General features: G+C 48.3%; 1 protein-coding gene across 3 annotated transcripts in view; it reads right to left on the reverse strand.

Annotated features, from left to right (window-relative positions):
- The window catches only part of PHF14 (PHD finger protein 14), a 2,413,061-nt gene that overhangs the window by 1,306,314 nt on the left and 1,082,181 nt on the right, over positions 1 to 24,566 (reverse strand). For all 3 annotated transcript variants that reach the window (XM_069648631.1, XM_069648632.1, XM_069648633.1), the window contains exon 14: positions 10,486 to 10,654. In XM_069648631.1, coding sequence (XP_069504732.1) covers positions 10,486 to 10,654 — 169 coding nt within the window. The remainder of the gene's footprint in view (positions 1 to 10,485; positions 10,655 to 24,566) is intronic.

Consider the following 24,566-nt stretch of genomic DNA (forward strand, 5'->3'; position numbering starts at 1 on the left):
GGCGTCATCATGTGGGTGCTCGGAGGGTAGGCACCGTCACCTGGGGAGGTGGTGATGGGTATCATTAGTGGGGTTGTGACATTACTCAGTGTCTGGCATGCATGCATGTGCTGTGGCATTTATACTCACCAAGCAGCCATGCATCGCCATGCCGCCCAGCTTCTAGGTCCCGGTTTAGGGTTGACACTCTGTAAATGAAACTGTCGTGGGTGGACCCTGGATAGTTGGCATATACAGAGGTGATGATTCCCTTTGCATTACATACTACCTGCACGTTGATGGAATGCCAGTGCTTGCAGTTTCTATAGATGTGCTCTGATGCCCTGGGGGGACGTAGGGCCACATGGGTGCAATCAATGGCACCTAGGACTTTGGGGAATTGTGCCACCCCGTAGAAATCCTGGATGACGGCCTGCCTTTCTGCAGGTGTTCTGGGCAGGTATATGTGCCTGCGCACTGATGGGCGTGCAGTCATGATGGCCAAGACCTGGTGTAGGCAGCGTGACTGTGTGGCCTGTGACACCCCCCCCCCCCCACTATGGCACTTGTCCGCTGAAATGATCCGGTGGCCAAAAAGTGCAGTACATTGAGGACCTTCTCCAGGGGGCTGAGTGCTTGGGAGCTTGGGAGCAGAGGGTGGGTGATGTGAGGTCATCCTCCCACTCACTGACCAGGTCGAGTATTATGTGAGGTGGAAACCTGTACCTCCCATACACCTGGTCATCAGGCATGCCAAAAAGGCTTGTTCTGGGTGTGAAAATTCTGGGCCTGACTATCCTCCTCCTCCTCCTCCTCCTCCTCCTTCGGTATCCCACGACCACTGCTGCTAGGAATGGTATGTTCATCCTGGCGTCTGAGCTTGCTTGTTGTTTGCGCGCACTTTTATGCTGTGCGGTACACGTACGCCTGCTTCCTGCTGGCGTACGTGTTTCCGGATTAGCGCGTATTTTTTGGCATGCGTGTGTGGGCGTTCCGCGCATTTGCCTCATGCACTTCCCCGCCCACCCCAGATTTACATGTACCCTGCTCGCACAGGCCCAATCACGTGTAAAACTTCACGCGAGCCCAACTTCCCACGAGCCCAACTTCCCACGAGTCCCTGAAGTACACGTACCCTGCTCGCCCAGGAACAATCTCGTGTGAAACTTCTCGCGCACCCACGAAATACACGCTATTGTTGACACAGCGGGTGTCCGTGTTTGTCGCGTACCCCTTTGCAGGTCATTTGTCCTGGAGGGCCACAGTATGAGAAATTCATCAGAGCTGTATATACGTGCTTTTTGATAGCGCTCATTTTTTTAATGCGCAGGGACGCTACCGCCTGCCTTCGTGTGGGGACATGTGTTGATGTACATAGTAGACTTTTGGTTTGTGTCATGGAATCGCCATTTCACTGCTGGGGGGGTGCAGGGGGACATGAGTGGGGGCCTGCTGGCAGGGGCCCCTGACTGCTGCGGGATGGGGGTGCAAGGGAACATGTGTGGGGGCCTGCTGGCAGGGGCCCCTGACTGCTGGGGGGTGGATGTGCAGGGGGACATGAAAGGGGGCCTGCTGGCAGGTGCCCCTGACTGCTGGGGGTGGGGGTGCAGGGGGACATGAGTGGGGGCCGACTGCCAGGTGCCCCTGACTGCTGGGGGGTGGGGGAGCAGGGGGACATGAGTGGGGGCCTGCTGCCAGGTGCTCCTGACTGCTGGGGGTGCAGGGGGACATGAGTGGGGGCCTGCTGGCAGGTGCCCCTGACTGCAGGGGGACATGGGTGGGGCCTGCTGGCAGGTGCCCCTGACTGCTGGGGGGTGCGGGTGCAGGGGGACATGAGTGGGGGCCTGCTGGCAGGTGCCCCTGACTGCTGGGGGGTGGGGGTGCAGGGGGGACATGAGTGGGGGCCTGCTGGCAGGGGCCCCTGACTGCTGGGGGGTGGGTGTGCAAGGGGACATGTGTGGGCGCCTGCTGGCAGGGGCCCCTGACTGCTGGGGGGCGGGGGTGCAGGGGGACATGAGTGGGGGCCTGCTGGCAGGTGCCCCTGACTGCTGGGGGGCGGAGGTGCAGGGGGACATGAGTGGGGGCCTGCTGGCAGGTGCCCCTGACTGCTGGGGGGTGGGGGTGCAGGGGGACATGAGTGGGGGCCTGCTGCCAGGTGCCCCTGACTGCTGGGGGGTGGGGGTGCAAGGGGACATGAGTGGGGGGTCTGCTGGCAGAGGCCTCTGACTGGTGGGGGTGCAGGGGGACATGAGTGGGGGTGGGGGCCTGCTGGCAGGTGCCCCTGACTGCTGGGGGGTGGGGGTGCATGGGGACATGAGTGGGGGCCTGCTGCCAGGTGCCCCTGACTGCTGGGGGGGTGGGGGTGCAGGGGGACATGAGTGGGTGCCTGCTGCCAGGTGCCCCTGACTGCTGGGCGTTGGGGGTGCAGGGGGACATGAGTGGGGGCCTGCTGCCAGGTGCCCCTGACTGCTGGGGGTGGGGGTGCAGGGGGACATGAGTGGGGGCCTGCTGCCAGGTGCCCCTGACTGCTGGGGGGTGGGGGTGCAAAGGGACATGAGTGGGGGCCTGCTGCCAGGTGCCCCTGACTGCTGGGGGATGGGGGTGCAGGGGGACATGAGTGGGGGCCTGCTGGCAGGGGCCCCTGACTGCTGGGGGGTGGGTGTGCAAGGGGACATGTGTGGGCGCCTGCTGGCAGGGGCCCCTGACTGCTGGGGGTGGGGGTGCAGGGGGACATGAGTGGGGGCCTGCTGGCAGGTGCCCCTGACTGATGGGGGGTGGAGGTGCAGGGGGACATGAGTGGGACATGAGTGGGGGCCTGCTGGCAGGTGCCCGACTGCTGGGGGGTGGGGGTGCAGGGGGACATGAGTCGGGGCCTGCTGCCAGGTGCCCCTGACTGCTGGGGGGTGGGGGTGCAGAGGGCCATGAGTGGGGGCCTGCTGACAGGGGCCCCTGACAGCTGGGGGGTGGGTGTGCAAGGGCACATGAATGAGGGCCTGCTGGCAGGGGCTCTTGATGCTGGGCGGTGGGGGTGCAGGGGGACATGAGTTGTTGATTATATCGCAAGGTTACATGTGCCTTGGCTGGGGGGCATGCCCATGGTAGATGGGCTGCCTGCGGGACATGACCAGGGGTGCAGGGTAGTCGCCTGTGGTGTGGGCTGCCTGCGGGTGGTCGTGGAGGGGGTAGAAGGGACACCTGGGGGGACCCACACTGCCAATTCACGTGTAGGACTCCCCGCGCACCCCCGAAATACACGTTCCCCGCTCTGACAGCAAAATCGCATGTGAAACTTCCCAAGCACCCCTGAAATACACGTACCCAGGCCAATCGCGTGTGAAACTTCCCGCGCACCCAGATTTACATGTACCGCGCTCGCCCAAGGCCAATCGCGTGTGAAACTTCCCGCGCACACCCGAAATACACGCACACGCTATTTTTCACACAGCGGGTGTCAGTGTTTGTCGCGTACCACTTTGCACGTCATTTGTCCTAGAGGGCCACAGTATGGGACATTCATCATGGCTGTATATACGTCCTTTTGTTTAGCGCACATTTTGGCGCACATTTCTTTCATGCGCAGGGACGCTACCGCCTGCCTTCGTGTGGCGGAGGTGTTTAGGCCTGTGCGCGTCTTTGCCCGTGCGCTGGTTTGCCCTATTCGATTCCATGAATACGTGTTGTAGGCGAGCGTGTGGGTGTTCCGCGCACTTGCCTCCTGTACTTCCCCCGAAACGCCCTCATTTTCACGAGTTGTTCCCCATTCCGCGTGTCACGCCCCGTGTTACGCCTACTTTTGTTGTGTGCGCTGCGCTATGTGCGCTTTCGCTGTGCGCTTGGCGCTCGCGATTTGAAGACGTGTGCGCCAGTGTGCGCCACGCAGTATTTTGGCGCACATCCTGGAATTTCCTCGCGCACGGACTTCCATGAATCGCTGTGGGCGGGTTTCACTGCGATTTTCACACTGGCACTGCGATTCGCACGCTTTCGCCGAAACTTTCAGCGCACATTATTTCCATGAATCGGGCTGCAAGTATGTTCTCGCCCCATGCTCTGAGACCCTTAGATCCTTCAAGGGCGCTAGAGAAAGGCTTCGGAGCATCGAACTAGACAACGCTAAACAGGCCCATCTGGAGTCCAGAGCGAGGGTCTATGAACATGGTGACAAGGCGGGAAAAATGTTGGCTTGGTTTGAAAGGAGAGATGAGGGTCAACGCCATGTCAGAGAAATTAGAACTCCGCAAGGTGAGAGATGCCATGCAGACCGCGAAATAGCGAAGGCGTTTGCAGACTTCTATGCCGCGCTGTACGGCTCCCCGGTATCTCCATTGAACCCTTCTCTCCTTGAGGACATTGCACTGCCCCAGCTGTCTGAACAGCAAAAGGAGCAATTAGACGTGGCTCTGACCAAAACAGAGATAGCTGAGGCCATGGCCCAATTATAGTCCGGGAAAACACCGGGCCCTAACGGATTCCCGGTTGAAACTTGGAAGAAACTGGGCGGGGAGAAACTAGCACCATACCTCCACGGGATGTTCCTCGGGGCTCGGGAGCAGGGTACCCTCCCGCCAGAACTGCGCAAAGCCACGATCGTCGTCATTCCAAAGCCGGGCAAACCAGCGGAGCAGTGCACCACTTATAGGCCCATCTCACTACTTAACATCGAAACCAAAATCCTTGCCAAACTCTTAGCTAACCGGCTACAATCAGTCATTACCTCCCTGGTCCACCCAGACCAATGTGGGTTTATGCCACAAAAAAAAACGCGGATGAACATACGCCGCCTTCACCTACTATTAGAAAGAGCCCCAGTCATAGACGGACCGCTGGCATTACTGGCCATAGATTTTGAAAAGGCGTTCGATTCGGTTCGCTGGGACAGCCTCTGGGAAACCATGCAGAGAATGGGCTTTGGAAACAACTTCCCGAGCTGGGTACAACTCCTCTATACAGACCCACATGCAGAAGTGAAGGTTAACAGGTGACCCTCAGAGTCCTTTCCCCTCGGTAAAGGCATGTGACAGGGTTGTCCCCTGTCCCCCCTTCCTCTTCGATCTGGCAATAGAGACACTCGCTTTATGGCTCCGTCAAAGCGAGGAGTGGACCGGATTTAGATGGCCGCAGGGACATGAGGATAGGGCGTCTCTTTATGCTGACGACCTTTTGATCTACCTGGGAGACCCAATACGAACCTGCCCAATAGTGACGCAGATGCTTGTTCGCTTCGGCGAATTTAGTGGGTTGAAAATTAACTGGAGAAAGTCAGTCCTCTTCCCGGTGAAGGGCGGTAAACAAGCCATTCCCCAGGACTGCCCGTACAAAGTAGAATCAGCCGGATTCCGATATCTGGGGATTTGGGTATCAGAAGACTCGTTACACATCCCATAATCTCCAACCAATCATGGACCGTTTTAGAGACGATGTCCGCCACTGGAAACTCCTCCCGTTGACACTTATGGGCAGTGCCGCCCTCTTCAAAATGATTACCCTGCCCAGATGTCTTTATGTGTTACAGAATGCGCCGCTTGAAATCCAAGACTCCGAATTCAACCGCCTCGATAATCTCCTTAGAGAACTCATATAGGGAGGAGGTCAACCCCACATTGCATTAGACACATTGCAGTGATCAATCTGGGAGGGAGGAATCAGCGTGCCCCGCCCCCGAGTATACTACTGGGCCTCGCAGCTAGCTGTGGTCAATGACCTACTACACGGGGACCGGGAGCTACCACATTATAGAGGCCGAAATAGCAGCCCTGCACGATACAGACCCACTTCACTTGCTCTATCAGCCCCTGGGAAGACCCTCCCCACAAACAATGGCAGCGCATGTTGCCATGGTTTGCAGACGGGCACATGCTTTTGTAGGTTGGAAAGACAAGATCACTACTGCACAACCTCTGTGTTACAACAGTAACCTGAAAGAGCTGGGTAAACTTAAACCATGATCCAAATGGGAAAAGGCCGGTATCACCAAGATTGGGGACGTCCTAGAGGGCAGGGAAATTGCCTCATTCGACACTCTGCAACTAAAGTTCCAGATCCCATCGACTGAACAATATCACTATACTCAGTTGGCCCACGGTCTACGAACACATATTCAATCGAACTTTGCCATTCCCGAAAGCACACCCATAGAACGCAACATACTCCCGGCATACATCCCCACCAAATGCACCTCTATATTGTAGAACGCCATGGCCTCATTTGCCATCCCGGAACTCCCTCACCTTAAGTCCAAATGGGAAAAAGACGTGGGAGGCATAGACCCGGAGGACTGGATCCAAGTCCTAATGCACCCCAGGGAAATTGCAATCTCTTCCAGGCTCCGCCTGCTGCAGCTGAAAATCCTACATAGAATATATTACCCTAGAACCATAACATACAGATGGGGGAGGGCCCCAAACCCAAACTGCCTCTGATGTGGGACAGAAACTGGAACATTCATACACATCCTTTGGGAATGCCCCCGAATCCAGACTTTCTGGGGTGAATGCTGTGGGGAGCTGTCCAGAGCACTGGGTCGAAGCATCGCACTAGACCCCAAAATTTTGTTGTTAGGTACGCCCGATGAAAACATTACAAATAAATGGGAGGGACTGCTCCTGGCAACGGCTGCAGGACTGATGAAACGCAACATCGCACAGAAATGGGGAGCTCCGGACTCCCCGACACTGGATCAGTGGGCAGACGACATGGACACTTGTGCAATGTTGGAACATAGAATCTACAAGGCACGGGGTTGCCACACCAAAGCTTCCAAAATCTGGGGGAAGTGGGAGGAGCGCGACTACCGGTAGCTTCTACCAGTCGGCGGAAACGCACACTGAGAACACATGAAGCCAGCTAAAAAGGGGACTCGTCGGACTCTGATCATACTTAATTATTGATTTAATCTTCGAATTCAAGTTTTATTTTGTTTTTTATCTTTATGATCTTGTCTCTTGGCTTGTATGTTAACTGTGTTTGTTGAAGAAATCAATAAAATATATTATTAAAAAATAAAAAGTAAGACGACACGGAACACAGGTTCGGTCCCCGCTTAGAAACCTCTAAGTATTAAGCGCGTTATGCATAATCTATGATATCATACAATACCATTAGTGTCACTTTTGCCTTATAAAATTCGACCACAGGTGACAATGAGTAAAAACAGAATTCTGGTTAAAAACCTTCATCTGGGCAATTGTGGCTTCCACTTCATCCTTAAACACTCCTGCACTAAGGTCAGGTTTTATTTTTTGGGGTAAATAAACCGCACAAATAGATAACTCTATCCAACTGAGGAATAGTTTTGGTCTTTATTGCCCATACAAAGTTCGTTTGCATAATAACCAAGAATACAGGATTTGTCTGGGTCAATCAATATCCCATTTTCCTCTAAGTAGTTGCCCGTCAGCAGTGATTGAAGTGAGCGCGAACGGTCGTGGGCAGTGTTCTACTACTTAATTTTTTTCTGTTTACCATTCCTCTACTCTTTACGACCATATTCACCATTCTATACAGAGGAATTGTCCATTCATGTCCTTGTGCAAGTGTAAAGCTGTAATAGGAGCCTTAGTTACTAGTCACTTAGACTATTGCAATGCCCCAGCTGCAACACCTTGTCACATGTTGCATTCTGCCTACTCTCGTGCCCTTGCCGAGACCACTGTTCCACTACTTTTTTCGGAACACTTCTACCACTGTCTATCCGAGTTAGTCTTCTCTGAACACTGACTGGAATGTCGTCCATTAAGATGAGTGTCTGCATAAAACAACTATACCATCTCCAAAGACCCCATCGTGGGTGGAAACAAAGCAGCCCAAGAGAGAGCAAGGTGAAGGTCTGACATGTGAAGATGAAATCAAATCGGCCAAATACACGGCCCTGTCTATGTCCTGTGTCCACTGAACATCTCTTGACAATAGCCCCTCTGCATTAAGTCTGACTCTTATCCTGTTGCCAGAATAAAATCTGATGAGTATCGTTAACAATCCTTGGGGAATGACCAACTTTTCACCTTATGTCAAAGCTGGCCTCTGTCAACCTTAGCAAAGGCCGCTGATAAGTCAAGGCTAGCCAAATAAATAGGGAGATGTGTATTCATCTTGCTGCTAGATTGTAAGAGGAAGATGATAAATCCATTAGTAGCAGTGCCCACTCCCTGCCTGAATCCATTTTGGTACATACTTAGCCTCTGGGTTTCCTCTACACACCTTTTCAAATGCTTCAAGACAAAATTGGCCAATACTTTTGATGAGGAATCATTAAGAGAAATCGTCCTATAATTTAAGGGGGTGGCTCCATCTCCTTTTTTAGAAATTGGACGACAATTGACACCCCTCATGACCTGGGAAACATTGTCTTAATACCATGGTAAAATAGGCACCAGAGGATTTCAGTCCATAACTTTGGGTCACTCTTCAGGATATAGTTTGTAAGGCCATCCAGGCCACAGGCCTTCGATGGTTTTAGTTTAGATACAGCGATTTCTAAATCCTCCTGGTCAAATTTCAATTGCCAGGCAGTTGATTGCTCTCGTGCCTCATTTACCATGCAGTTTTTATAAAAATTTCTTGGAGAAAAACTCTAACCAGTCCGCTTCTGAAATGCAATTTTACTGCAATCATGAATCTCATTCTATTCCTGATATTAAAGCATTTTTGCAGCACCTGCACTATCTGAACAGATGATCGCCAAGCATGGGTTGTTTACTGAGAAATAGAAGTGATATTCAATAATGTCAAGGACACTTATTTTATTTATTGGGCATTTATAATGCGCCTATACACAATGTGTTTCGAGGCTTAACAAGACAAGAGGGTGAGGGTACAGGAGGACAAAACGATTCTACTAGGCCTTATGACATTCAGATCGTGGCAGTGCAGTAAAGAGAAGTGAAGGGGAGAGGGGAAAGGGGAGAGGGGCAGCGGGGTAGGTGCTGGTCAGGGCGGAATGCTTTTTCCTATTACATCACTTGCTTGCTTCAAGATCAGAAGTCTCCATAACTTGGCAAAGCCCAAAGGGGCCCTTACTGGGGTCTCTCTGTGCAGGCATCTGAAATAGTAGAGCTATCAAAGGTTTTAAGGTTAAAGTCTCCTTTGTTCCAAATAAACGAGTACGGAAAGCTTAATAGGATGGTAGTCTGCCTCGTCCGCGTCAAAATGGTCCCACAGGAGCTGACATGATTGATCAATCTGCAACCAGCAGATTTCAGATTTTATATTCAAATTATTTGTCCCCCAGATAAGCAATTTGTATCCATGTGGGTTTATACTAACTCACTGCTAAAAAAGGCCCAAACATTGCGCCAGAAATGGCACCTTCAGCATTTCTTATGACTATCTCTCATCATTATAAAGTTGTTGCTCTTAACCAGGTCTCATCTCCAGAGGCCACTGGCAAAGTCCATGCTTTCCAGAATGATTGGTCGATGATGGCAGACGCACATTTTAATAAGCTACGTTTACAAGTGAAGTGATAACCAGTTAGCTATAAAAATAAAACAAATGTCTACATGGTGTTACTACAGTATAGTGTTTTTTTTATGTTGGTGTTTAAAATCAGAACGCCACCAATTAGGCCCAACACACTCGGTCTTCAGGCCAAAATGTAAAAAGCACAGCAGAACTGGTTTCAGTGCAAATACGATGGCAGAAAAAATGCTCTGAAAAGGAGAACCTTGTGTGAATGCTACAAAATATTGGCAACTGTGGAAAAGAGGACTAACCAGTATGGCACTAGCTATGCATCGCTAACTTATAATAGTTTAAGGAAGCAGCAAACGGTCAAGAGGTGGGAGAATTTCTTCAAGTTATAACTGAAACAAGGATGTAGGAGCAATACGAAACCGCAATAAAGCACACGTTACTCATCGTTCAAATCCCTAATATGTTTTCCAAAACACAGACCAGTACCGAATAAACAATGGGTACAGTGTATAAGTAGCATCAAAGCATTCAGTTTATCAAAACTAAGAACCTACCATATGCTGCGGTTATTATTCAAACCATCAGTAAAGGTCAATTCTAAGGTCAAAATGTCAATGTTCTGTATGTTTAAGGAATTCTCAATATGTATTATTGTTTTTTTCAAGAACACTCGATATAGGTACAGCAATACATGCTCAGTCTGACTTTTATAAAGACGGATACTAAATATATGAAAACAGTCATATGTAGAAAAAGCAAAATACAAAAAGTGAAAAATGATCTGCAACGAAATGTGAATTCACACGTTCAAAGAACATGTTGTTACTAGTTTATGAACCGTCAATTCATACGTGTGACAGAAGACAAAGGGACCGTGGTTTTATCTTAAGGCAAATGGACTGCCAGGAACAATCAAATGCAATGATCTGGTGAGGACAGAGCCGAACAGCTACGGCTATATTTAGCTGCACTTTCTGTAGAGGGACTCTTTAAAATATGCTCTGTCAGGATCATTTAAGTCATTGATTTTACAGATTGCAAACCTGATTATTGCGAATGCCAATGTGCACACTTGATAAAGGAGATGGAATTTACCGTGCTTCTCAGGGACACCTTCTTGGGTTCTGGAGACACATCCTGTGAAACAAATTTCACTGGTTCCTTAATCTGCCTTCTTGATCTCTTCGTCCCATCAGGCAAGGTTTCCATGGCAATGCCTGCTTCCATGTCACTGCTACCCGCCTGATCACACTCCGAGCATTGCCTGGAGGAAAGGAAAAAGATTATACTTCCCGTACAATACATACAATATATTTGGGGATATGCTCACACTATATGCAATCATTGCGTACTGACTGTGCATCATTAAAGGAACGTTCACAATCTTGGAATAAAGAACTAATGTTTGTGAAATTTCAAACCCTATATTTCAATCTGTTTTTGTATGCAATGTGTAACTCGGTCCCTTGTGTTTTCTGAAAATGTTAAACGTTTAGATTAAATAGATAGGTGCCTCAACCCAGCTGATCCGATGGCACAGCAGGTAGAGCGCTCGCTTTGACATCTGTGCAGAGCCTGCTGACGCAGGTTCGAATCCTGGCATGGCCATCTCTGCCTTTCATCATTACGAGGTCGATAAATGAGCACCACACACCGTGGGTAATAATAAGCAGCGCTCAGATACCTGAGGGTTCGTACGCTATATAAATGCTACATTTTTATTATGGTACAGAGACATCCAAATCATGTTGAATTCTTAGAGTAAAGGTGCAAAAATAATGCAGGCTTTACATGCCAATTTAGTTATTTCACTTAAGTGTTCAACACTTGCACTTGGATAAAGTACTGTGAACACTCCAATGGCCACCTTGAACTAAATACCCCCCCCACCTCCCCACGCCGAGAAGAATATAAAAACAAAGAAAGTCTAAACGTTAAATCAAAATGATCAAGTTTCACTTTGATGGCTGCATAACTCAATTCATGGGACTCGAGAAGCTCAAGCACATTACAACAAAATGGGAAGTGTTGAGGAGACCATTTTTAAAACTGGGTTACCTGGTTACAAAGTCTTACCCCAAAGAGGCAACTTGATTCACTAAACCGATATTTGTCAGCTTACATTGAAAAGCACTGATTTGCATACCTGCAATATGCATCCTGCAGCACTATAACGCACTGTATAGATTTTAAAAGGCTCCCCAAAACAACTGCAAGACCTGTCCTTTTATATTTATGCATGCAGACTCAGACCAGCAAATTACTTTTCATATGTAATGTTCTTTCTGATGGGTGCAAGATTCCTCCCACAGATCCTTTATCATTAGATGCATATCTGGGGGCACAATAGATGCTAAAATTCCAAATAGAAAACGGGGAAGACGGCGCGCAGCTGCAAGCCAGCTCTCTGGCAACACCATGACACCTGCTACTGTAGAAAGGTCCCTCTCAGAAATAGATCTATAGAGAGTGTTCTCCATATGCTCCCTTACCCCAGTTACACTCTACTTACACTGCAGCACCGAGGTGGCCCAACGAATAGTGGAAACAATCTTGTACACAAAAGGTAAACTGCGGCACTCCTCCATTGTTTCCCTGATACAATTCAATGTAATCTAATTTTGTAAAGTCCAAAATAAAGTGGAAAGTGCATAACGTCAAAATAGTACATTAAAATCCAAATGAATACTGCACAGTAATGTAATGTACCACCTGGAACTCTTTCAATACAAACAGTCCATAAATTTAGAAAGCTAATTTAAATTGCAGAATTATCAGGAATCGGGCTTCAAATGCAATTAATATCTTTATGCAAGGCAGTAGACAATTCCTTCAAATTATTCAAATTGTGGTGGGAAAAATACCAATATTGTGAATGACGTCAGTGGAAAAAACAAATACTCAGCGGTCTAAAGCAAGATGTTGAGGAAAAAAACAAAACCCCAAGTAAGAAGTTAGTTCCAATAATGGGTACCTTCCTCAAGCAAGATTCTTCATTTTTAGAATAACTACCAAAACAGTAAGACTACAGCAAGGTGAGCAATGAATCAAGGAACAGATACCATATACAACAATGTGTTGAAGAATGGAATGCCCAAACAGAGCCTCCTTCCAGGTTAAGGTGCTGTGGCGGGTCAGAAGATGGACACAAACTCTGGTATATCATATTCCATTGTTTTATTGAACTAAAAGATGTAAGAACTCATAACTTTCCCTCTACTAAGGGTGTTTTCTACCTAACAAAAACTATTGTGCTCATCAGTCGTTTGTGATAGTCCAAAAGTGGACACATTTGCGAAAGTTGCCCCAAAGTGAAGCTCCTGGATCCTCTTCCAGCCCACCCCAGACCAGATCCAGGCCGTCATGGCATCATCCCCAGACCTCACACACGTGATGGAAGCCATAGCTAAAGGATTCGCAGCTGTCCACGAAAAGCTGAATGACATTACAGCTAATGTGGCATCCATGCGGTCACAGCCAGCCAAAGAATCCGGCCGTATTACAGAAGCAGAGACGAGGATCTGGGCGACCGAGTACGCTGTGCAGGGGCTTCAAAACACAGTTACATCCCTGACGAAGGAGATAAAAATAGTAAGAAACAAGGGCGATGATCTCGAATCGCGTTCCAGGAGGACCAACATTCACATTGTGGGGGTCCCGGAGGACGCTCTGTCAGGGGGCATGGAACAAGCAGTCGGAAATCTCCTCAGAGATCTACAGGACGCACCTGTCCTCTCCCCCTTTTTTGCAGTGGAACGCGCTCACCAGGCTCTCGCCCCAAAACCCAAACAAGCACACTTCCCTCGCCCCATGATTGCGAAAATCCTCTGCTTTTGAGACAGACCATCTATTGAGACTTGCCAGGGAAAAGAAGGAACTCTGACTGGGGTGCTCAGACAATTCCCATCCTTCCAGATAGTTCACTTCCAGTCCAAAACAAGAGGCCAATTTGTGGGTGTCAAGAAATTGCTGCGGGCCCAAGACACACAATATGCAATGCTTTTTTCAGCCCGGCTGAAATTTCAGTTCTCCAGCAAAGTATATTTCTTCACGGTATCAGATGAGGCTGTGAAGTTCATAGAGGCCCAAATACCAATCCTAGACCACGAGGGAGCAACTGAGAATAACCAATTGCCAGGCTGAATGACAACATCACAATCCTCTCGCAGTCGCCTCCGTTTTCACAATGGGTATATAGAACCTATAAATTAACCTATCACCACCACTGGTAAATTCAAACATGTGTTCCTGAAACTGCGCTGTGGTGTGTATCGGAGTGGCAGCAGTTACCCCCACAGCAACTGCTTGAACTATGTTGGGTTATGTTTGGAATTTACGTCCCATTTGGGGTAGGCTTTGGGTGGGGAGCAGGGGTGGAGGGAATTTTTACACTGCAGGTTGGGGGTGGGCAGGTGGGGGTTGAGATCTGCGCTTGTAACAGGTCTCGCTGAAGGTTTGCGTGCCTGCTGCGCTCTTGGAATGATCATGATTGATAATTATGAAGAGGAATTGACAGCAGAGTACAAGGTTGAGAAGTTCTACTCCTGCAGCGATGGAAAGTATACTAGAAGGTCAGAGGTGCACCCAGTAAATAGGTTTGCTCTCAGGGATGGGTCTTAAGGTGATGAGCTGGAATGTAAGGGGGGATGGGGAATTTTACAAAATCACGGCTTACGTTAATAAGCACAGTGAAAATGTCCTTTTGCTGCAGGAGACGCATGCAAAAGAAGGGACGTCCAGGGGCATTGCACTATCGTGGAGCGCAAACAGATTTTTTACTTCATACTCAACCCCATAAAGGGGGGGGGATCATGCCGCTAATTCACAAATCGGTGAAATGTATACTAAAAAAGAATGATATACATCCCGGAGAGCGCTATGTCGTCTTCTATTACTCTATTGATGGAATCAAGCTCCTGCTGTTTAGCACCTATGGCCCCAATATAGATTTGCATGAATTTTTTGATGATTTCATGTCAATCTTTGCTGGTTTCCTTGATGTCCCGTTCATTTGATGGGCCTTGGGGAACTTGAACCTAATCCTCGATCAAACTATGGACAGATCCGTTGTGGACCCCAGGTCTAGGTCTTGCACGACTCGGAAGCTTTTAGCCCAAATGAAAGACCAGGAAATGGATGATGCTTGGCGCCTTTTATACCTACAAGAATGACAATACACATTTTACTCATCTGTGTATGACAACTCACGCATTGACACATTTCTGATATCCAACTCATTGATGGGTAGGGTTGAGTACAGTATGATACTTCCTCGCACTCTCTGACCACTCTCCAGTAGTACTTACTCTGAACAGAGACAGACCACCTGGGTTGGGCATTGCTTGGTGGTTGAAATCGGAGGCACTCGGAGACATCGTATTCAAGGCAAGGATTAGAACAGACATCGAGACGTACTTTGCGTGTAATGCGGCTGGGGCAACCTCCACATGTGTAAGATGGGAGGCCTTTAAGGTTTATATCCATGGAATGTCAATCTGCAGAGAAGCCGGGGTCTTGAAGACCATCAGAACCAACCTCCAGCACTCGCAGACCAAACTCAAATCCCTGGACCTGGAATACTCCGCCCGCCCCAAGTATGCTGGTGCTGGAACAAACACGATCTGAACTGGAGCAATTCGAAGTGCACGCCCTCCAAGAGGTGCGTTACTTCTCCTGCCCGCAAGCTGCCAGGAAATACGGGGAGGGGAAAGGCCGGGTAGGACACTAGCTAGACTGGCTTAATCGGAGGTGGCCGTAACCAGGTGGACTGTATTATAGATATACTAGGGAAACCCCACTGGTCGGAACACGAGATCCTCAAAGTATTCTCTAATGTCTATAAATAACTTTACACATCTGACCAACAACACAGCGCACAAATTATAAACTGCCTGCACAATGGGTTGCCCCTGTCACGATTGTCCTCGAGGCTCCCCTGTCGATGGAAAAGATCCTCACAGTGGTTTCCAACCATCCCAAGGGCAAGGCCCCAGGTCCTTATGGACTTGGGTCAGAATTTTATCAAGAACACACATCCCTGCTTGTTCCTCGGCTTCTTGAGGTATGGGTGGAGGCGCTGCATAACGCCACCCTGCCCCCTTCCCTACGCAAGGCCACCATAACTATCCTGCTCAAACTTGACAAACCGAGTAACAACTGTGGTTCCTATCTTCTGCATGAATGTTGACACCAAAATCGATGCCAAAGCTCTCGCAACTAGGCTTCTCCCAATATTGCCTTACTTGGTCCACAGTGACCAGGGGGGCTTTGTCCCAGGCAGGCCAACTTCTTTGAACATTAGACGCCTAATTGATGTAATGGCCAGAATAGACGCGGCAGCCGAGGCGAGGTGTGCATGACATTTGACGTCCAGAAAACATTCAATATGGTCTTAGGGTGGTTCTTGCAGAAATGGGTATCGGCCCAGAAATGCAACGCTATATTAAATTGCTATACACGAGTCCCACTCCTAGAGTCTTAGTCCATTCCTCTACATCTGAACCCTTTGATCTTGGCAGGGGCGCTCGCCAGGGATGCCCACTCTCCCCAATCCTTTTCGCCATGGTCATTGAACAATGGCGGATATGATATGCGCCCACCATGGAAACAGGGGAATCCACCTCAGTCTCACTTTATACTGACAAAGTCCTATTATATGCAAGGGATACTCAAACAAATCTAGATACTATCCTTCAGGACATAATCCAGCTAGGGCGGTTCTCTGGGTTCTCGATAAACCACTCCAAATCAGATATGTTCCCACTAACTGGCAGTACTAGACAACCGTCTGGAGGGTATCCCCTCCGCTGGTCCCACATTGGGATCAAATACCTAGGAGTGTGTGTCTCGGTGCGAGATCCTCCCTCTTGAAAGACAACTACGGGGCCATGGAGGACTATGTGATGAGCAGGCTGGCCAGATGCACGGCTTTCTCTCTCTCATGAAGGCGGGGAAATTATCCCATGTCAAGATGGTTCTGGTACCCAAACTATTGTACATATTTGTTAACATCCCAATCTGGCCTTGCAGGTCCTTCTTCTCAAAGCTTCACAGGCTCTGTGCTCAATTATTGTGGCATGTCGGAGCAGTCCAGAAAAAGTGGATTTACATAACCACCCACCCCCATGCGATAGACGCAGCTTTATGGCTCCTGACCGCAGGTTATACTGGCCAGCCGCACAGGCCCAATACGCTTCTTACTGGTATGGGGGAAAAATTACAACCACCTCATGTCAAGCACGAGTGCCTGGAGTATCTGACCTCAGGACGCTCCTGTTGGATGACAAACAAATGACAAATGTCCGTTTGACCAGGTCTCCTCCACGGTGCTAGCCTGGCTGTGTATCTTCGCGAACATATACTGCAACATGCCCCTACTATATAGGACTGCAGCTTTGGAGGTTCCATGATCTGGGACGCCACATTGGCGGCTCAATGGGAGTGTGTCGGTTTTAGAGCCGCGGTTGACCTATTGGTGGATGGCAAATTCATCACCCCACTGACATGGCAGAGTCAATCCCTTCTCCAGCCATGTCCTCTCATTCAGAATATTTTGTTCCTCCTCAATGGCCTCTTCTCATGGCTAGTATCGCCGAAGAGCTTTTATGCACTAGTCCCTTTGATCTTGGCTTACTGGTGGATTTATTGAATGATTGGGTGATGGATTTACACCTGCCGAAAGTGAACAGTGCCTCCCAAACAGACGTACATCACAGCCTTGTTGCCTTGTCACAGTCTCCTAAGTCGGACAACGCCTGCAAAGTCAACTTGCAAAGAGAGTTAATAGATCAAGCCAGACAAACTGTACTCCTGAATGAGGGGTCTATGGTGTCAAATGGGTTAAAACCACCCATCAATGAGAGGTCCAAAACCTTCACTAGAGAATTTAATGGTTCAATACAGGAAATACCTACCCGAATATGGTCAAAAAGCAGCTAAACATTCTACAGAGATGAATGCTAAACATAAGTGGGTCGCGTTACAGAGTTTGCAATTAAGAAAGACACAAATGCCAAAAATAAATGACATTAGCTCGCTTGACTTCATCATGGACCAGAAGAACTTTGTCATTACTAATATCCCAAAGGTTGAAGAAAAAGAGTCCAGATTAGCATTGCGCTATAAGGTCCTTGCCTGGTTATGACAGAACAGGGCCGGGTGTAGTCAGGTTACCGAATCTGAAGATTCTCTGCAGGTTGGATCTAAGGGACTGGTGCACACACCAAACAGTGACTGCGTACTAGTGGGTTGTGGGGGTAGCAGCTTTCCTGCTTTCTTAAGATGATGTAAATCTCTCAGAGGATCCTCCAACTATAATTTGATATGTGTTGCCTGAGGGGGTGTCTATCTTTTGATCTTTCCTATGTTTAATTGTTCTTTTGTTCCCTAGCATGCGTTTATGGTGAGATATTACCGGCAGTGTCATTTTTCCATGTTGTTATATCTTGGCATATGCAATTTTATGTTGTATGTTGTTTGTATTGTATGCGTCCTCAAGCCTTCGGGTATATTGGTGCGTGGTATACATGCAATAAATAAATGGCGCCGGGAACATACAGGTTCTGGAATTGCACTCATACAATATTACAGGGTGCTTTTCAATCTCAGTGTTCATCTTATCCCCCAGAACGCCCTGAGACGGCAGAGCTAGCTTGTATTGCTGGTTCTAGGGGTAGCCGCCACATTCTATCAACGCTCTTTCAATTGTCAGGTGCTCCGCCCAGTCTATTTCCTCGATTGCAACTTCTGCATCTGCAATGTTTTTTTACTATTTTTGCCTGTATGGCCTCAGCCTTAGCTATTGCAGTTCCTCTAATTACTACTTTAAAGCTTCCCATAGCGTCCCAGCGGCAGCCACACTACCAGTGTTATATTCAAAGTAGTCTTTGATTACCTCTCTAAGGTGTTCCCGAAAGGTCTCATTTTTTAGGGCCTTACTTCTGAGCAACCACGTTGGAATGCGTGCTCCAAGTGGGAAAGCGCGCCACAATATTATTAGTGGTGAGTGATCTGACAACACCCGCGCTTTGTATTCTGCAGTGGTCATTTCGCTTAAGGTATCTTCGCCAGTGAACAAGTTATCTAGTCTAGTAAAGAGGTTCGTTGGGCCAGCATAGTGAGAGTATCGTGGGTGGCGCTCTCTCCAGATATCCACCAAGTTAAACTCCTGCAAAAGGGTGCCCAGTGCCTTAGCCGCAGGGGTCGGGTGTGTGAATTTATTGTCCGATCTATCCAATTTAGGATCCAGTACACAATTAAAGTCGCCTTCCCACACTAGTGTGCTATTTCTGTATATAGTGATTAGGGGGTATAATGTGCGGAAATAGGCTGCAGTGTCGTGATTGGGTGCGTAAGTGTTTATGATGCACAGTTCCCTGTTCTCCAAAAAGCCCTGTACCAAAGCCCTGTACCGTGATCACTCTGCTCTCTTCATCTGACTGTTTGCATTACTCGGAAAGGGACAGTTGGTGCTATCCATGTTAATACACCTCTGGCGTATGCCGAGTACGGGGAACCCACCATGGTGCCCTGCCATCTTTTCATGAGAGCTAGTAGTTTCTCCTCATTGAGGTGCGTCGACTGTAAGAGCACAATGTCCATTTTCTGGCGGCTTAAGTATGTCATCACCATGTTCCTCTTAGTGTAGTTATTAAGGCCTCTGACATTCCAGGGGTCTATCTTAAGGCTATTCCCCAACTCCCCCCTTTAACTTCCCCCTCCCCAACATGTGCTCAGGCATTCTTACTATTCACCCCCGCACCAGTGTGTCTTGTGTTCTGATGTCCGGGGTGGATACATAACTACTAGCATCCAAAAAACGAAAAACTGACCTCGGGTAAAGGACGCTCCTTAACCTCTTGCTCCCTGTGGCCTGGTGTCCATGTGGGTTACTTGCGACGTGTTCTAGGTTGATGTGTCGCCAAAGGCTGTCTTTCATGCGAGTTTGTCAGACTTAGTGTTAACTTATTTGCCAACTACTTCCGGACTTGCCAGTGTCCAGGGGGCCAACGTTTCATGCATTCGCCGTTTATTCTTCTTGCCTGTCGGGTCTCTCTGGTAGATTTTCGGCGTCCATCCATTTATGCGCCTCTTCAGGGATGTCAAAGAACATAATGCGACCATTGTGCATTATTTTGAGCCTGGCTGGATATAACAAAATGTATTTGAGATGAGCTTCACTGAGTCTCTGTTTGACCAAAGTAATCTGCATTCTCTGCTTTTGCACCTGAAGGGTATAATCAGGAAAAGCGGTAATCCTTGCTGATGCCCTTTGTATCGTGCCTCCTTTCCTGAAGTGTTCCAGGATTTTTTCCTTTTCTTTATCATTTAGTATTCGGGCTATAGGTGGAGGTTCCCTACTCAGGGATCTGAGCGCTCTTTGAACTGTAAAGCCCTGGGTTAGGTTACCAGGGCCTATTTCTTGTAACAGCATGTTTTCCACAACATTCATAGGGCTTGTACCTTCTTCGCCCTTAGGCAGCCCAATGATGCAGACATTTTTCCTTCTGGCCTACCCTGCTGCGTCCTATGTTCCTCATTTGTTGCTGCAGAGTCGATATGTATTTTGGTGCATCTTTCAGGCCTTCCGTGTTTTCTTTAACTTGCTTTTCCAGGGTGTCTATGTGTTCTGCTAGCGCTCCAACATCCTGTCTCAGGAGATTTACTTCTGGGCCAATGGCATCCATCTACGATTCCAGCACAATTTTCAGGGCTGCTATTGCTGCAAGTACCTATTGGTCTGTTCTGGTTGTGCTTGCTGCATTGGAGCCCGTCTTGGTGTTCTCGCTTGCTTTTGAGGTTACCGTAAATGTGTCCATTGTGGGTTGCTTGCATTTGTTTTTAGGTGGTTTGGACACCATGTTTATGACTCTGCCAGCTGTTGGACACTATTAATGGTGGCAACTGACCCACACTCTGTAGTCTTTGGGCGTATAATCAGTTGTTTGTGGCGTTTGCTTCACTGGGCTCAGAATGCAGGCCTCAGCGGTGTGGTATGGTCTATGGTTGCTGCTGCCTTTGCTGGAAGCGCTGTGTTTGCGCCCCTTTGAGCCGGCGGGCTATGCCGTGGTTTGCTTTGCACATATGGCCCTAGTGTGGGCAGTGGCCGATGACCTGATTTTGTTGCATTCTCGCCGGTAGCGCCGACCCTCCGCGTGCCTGCTCTCAACTCGGGGCGACTAGTGCTCTCCTCAGCCACAGTGGTGTGTTATGGACAGTGGGGCCACGCTAGTGTTCGCTGCACCCATGAGGTGGCCGCGGAGGCACCGCGGCCGTATAACAGCAGACACAACCTGCCTTATCTGCTGCTTTATGCTGCGCACCTCCCCCAGGGCTGTGGCGTTACACTGATTCCATGAGGATCCTCTCCGTGTCAAACCCATCCACCTGCTCACTTGGGAGGCACTGGGCCATTGTCTCTATGGGCGTTTGGCCTTCATGTACTCTTCTCAGGAACGGGCTCCTCCTCCAACTCCCTTGCAGCTTCAACTCCTCTGTCACACACCTGGTTTCCAATTGCTTCACACTGTGTTCCAAGGGGGTGGGAGAGCAGTCTTGCTTCCCGGGGCTGTTCATATGCTTCCCCCACGCTATCACGGTTGTCTCACCTGAGTCGCGCAGCTCCAGCAGCTGTAAGCACTGCTGGGCGTGCCTCGGTCAACTCCAGTTATCCGTGGAGTCGCCTAGTGTCTCGGCACCCACGGCTGACGCCGCAACTATCCCGGCCACAACCAGCACCTTCACAGGCCAGTCTTGCTCCTGACCTGGCCATGTGTGCAGGGCTCACAGTTTGTACCTCACTGTAAGGGCCCACTGCAGTGCTGCTTTCTGCACGGCGAGTCTGGCCGGGTAATTACATCCGGGTCCTCGGTAATGTTAAGTGGCTGCAAGCTCTGTAGGGCAGACGCGCTGAGAGTAGCCTTAGACTGCTTATCCATCCCAATTTTGAGTCCGCTTTCACCCATATGTTCATTGCCCTTTCCTTAGGCGATCCGCACATTTGCAGCTCTTAGGTAGAGCTAGATCTGCAGCTTTGGTCAGGATCTTTTCAGATCGTTCAGGAGCATCGAGGAAAACGTTCTTACAGCATGGTTGCCCAGTCATGCCCCCCATGGTGTTTCCATACTTTCCCATTTATGTTGCAAGCGCTAAATAAAAGCATCCTTTGCACAGTATCTCCTCCTTGCCATGCTTGGTGCAAGTTGTCGTCCTCCTTACAAATGTGGATGAAAATAGGTACTTTGAAACGTGGGTCTGTAAAGGAAGCTAGCAGGTATATAATGTTACTCTTAAATCCTGCTACCTGCGGCTCACCAAGTAACAGTAAAGGAAGGTCCCTCAACAGCCGTGCTGCATCACCATCACCTGCCAAGGCGCATGCCCTCGCCATGTGGGTCAGGGTGATCTCAAGCAGGTAAATCAGGTATGCCCATATGTGGGTCCCGTGCCTGCTGGGCCTAAAGACCCATACTATTCCTCACTGCTGAGGCCCAATAAGGCCAAAAAATGTCCAGGGATTGCTTGTGGTCTCAAGGATGTGACTAAGCAGTTTGTGCTGGACTGTGCCGTTTGGGGTGGGGCTAAGCCTGATTTACATATGGTCTTTCCCCTTTTGTAATGGCTTGGCAGGTGAAGAATGATGTGTGGAGGGTTGCCCAGAACAATGCCAAAGGTTAGGATTACTTCTAAACCTTCAAGCCATCACCTCTTTCGTTTGGTTGATCTTCTGGCATAGCAACCATTCTTTCAAAGACTCACAATTGCTGATGAAGTGTGCGATCATTGGGTGAAGGGCATGTGCCAAGAACTGTGCATGGTCCTGCCAATTCATAAGGAAGCAACAGTATGTAATCCATTGTGTGCTGCAAAAAAGTACATATGCGAACTGCGAGATCTTATCCACTATACAAAGACCCTCTCCCATAAGTCAACTGCCTGTGTTGTATGCCCTGAAACTCTTGCATGCACAACATTCCCTGGTACACCTACACTAATATGAACCCACTACCTGCCTGATTTACTCCAGGATATCTCCTGGCTGGTAGAGGAAGGAAAAGCAATCCAGTATGCTGCAACGGCCTTCAACCACATAGCAGCAACAACCAAAATCTGGCTTCAGGGCCAGAAGCAGCATAGACTGCAATCACCATTATTGTTTTTATTGTCCAAGCTCTGCAAACCTCCCCGTTCTGCCCCAGAGATAGTAGATGGAACGGAACATGTAACTTTCTAAGACGTGATCATCATTGTGGTGCAATGCCCATGAATTTACTTGTGCAAGTGCATGTACCCAAGAGCCAAGTATGGCAGGGAATATGGAACGGTATTATATCTTCAATTGATGATGTGCAATTCCGGTGTCCATAGGGCACACAGCAAGTGCTGCTGCAAGAGTTACAAGACCATAAGCAGCACATCCCCACTGCCTCTGGCTAATTTGGGTGCTTGCAGGCTGTTCCAAATGTGTCATGCACTGGCTGACTAGTGTGCCACCTCCTCCCCAAATGTCTACTGCTCCCTGGCCTCAGAATCAGGCAGGCATGTACATCCCATAAACAACCCTCATTGACATTCCCAGCTGCTCCTTTTAAGTATTAGCTAATGGCATGTGACTCGCCCCCTCAATTCCAGAGACGGGATCTGACTGTTGTGTCACCCATGTCCCCCAATCATAATCTGGTTATGGCACTTTTATTGTTCGCCTACTTCAAATCACTGTATGTGTCACCCAGCGCTGTGTAGACAAAACCAACACTTAATATCAATCTCTCTGACTGGATCCCGGGCAATCGATACTCTTCTTTCTACTGAACTACTAACTGCATTCCTGTTTATGGCTTCTTCTCTAAATCTCCTAAAACCGCCTCCAGCAAGGAGCACCTTCCTCTATGAAAGCTGACTCAGACTAAAAAGGTGCTCCAGCCACATGTCCTCCTTAAAACCATATGGTAAAGCTTCAGAAAAACATTCGACGGAGGTTGGACCTGTGGAATCACCTGAAATACAGGTGGCTTCAAGGTTCAGTGGCAAAGTCCATACTGGTCCATACTGGTCTAAGTGTTAAAACGCAGAGGATTCAGGATCACAGCATGCAATAGGTTTAATAAATAGGTATTCCTTTTCAAAACACACAAACTCATAAAAAGGCACACCAAGCGAAATGAGTGCGCATTGGCCAGGTCAATCAGGTATTACTTTAAAGAAGCACATGGGAAAAGTCAGAACGGAACAAAATATTAGAATCGTAATGTATAATTTTTCAAATCTGACAATGTACAAAACAAAATTACTGGTGCAGTAGCATACACTTGGCAAATACGGAGTAATCTGCTATTAATTAAAATTGCACAGTCAAGCCAAAAAACCAATTTAGCATGTGCTGGGCAAACACAGGTAGGGACATTTCGTGAAAACATGTTAAGTATGGTGCAGCTGGTTTTGGCAGATTAAACAAGAAGGTACATTGTAAAAATAACCCTGGAAAAATGACAAACACTAAAAATGAGGAGGTAAAAACAACTTGTACAACCATTTTATACTTAAAGTTAAATATGTTGGGGTGTTGTTGCTTTCTTCATATTTGAAGAAAGCAACAACACCCCAACTTATTACACTTTTAAAAAATCATAGAAAATAAAAAAGGTCAGAACAATAACAACAATTCTACTATCTGGGATCAGTATGGTTCAGAGCAGGCGAAAAGAGCAGAGGAGGATTGGACTGGTGCTTGTTGGCATTTGGGGCTAGGGGAAACTTCCCCGTTAAGTATATGTTCAAATCTGGAAAAAGCTAAGTGCGATAGAGTTGGTGGGTTTACCTGTGGGTTAGATCGGGGATGCCATTGGTACTGCTAAATCAGTAAGAAATCAAAAATACATTTATAATAGCAATACAAATATCTGCACAGAATTAGTTTCTTCAGAAGGAAATTAAAGGAATACCTTTAGTAATTTTTAGATTCATTTGAAATGTCTATATTTTTACTCTTTACATTACTTTCAGTTTAAGAGGACTTTAATTACCTCTTAATTATCAAGAGATTATGGGTGTGGCAAAGTGGCTCACCCTCAAGGAAAAGTAAATTAAAGAACAAGTTACTTCTTATCTGGTAACGTTCTTTCGAGTTGATGTTCCTCCAACATATTCCTCATCTTAGATAGGCTCCCAAAGCAGTATTC

Source organism: Ambystoma mexicanum, chromosome 2q (genome assembly GCF_040938575.1).
Source record: "Ambystoma mexicanum isolate Mex_15411 chromosome 2q, UKY_AmexF1_1, whole genome shotgun sequence".
In the NCBI taxonomy this organism is placed as follows: Eukaryota; Metazoa; Chordata; class Amphibia; order Caudata; family Ambystomatidae; genus Ambystoma; species Ambystoma mexicanum.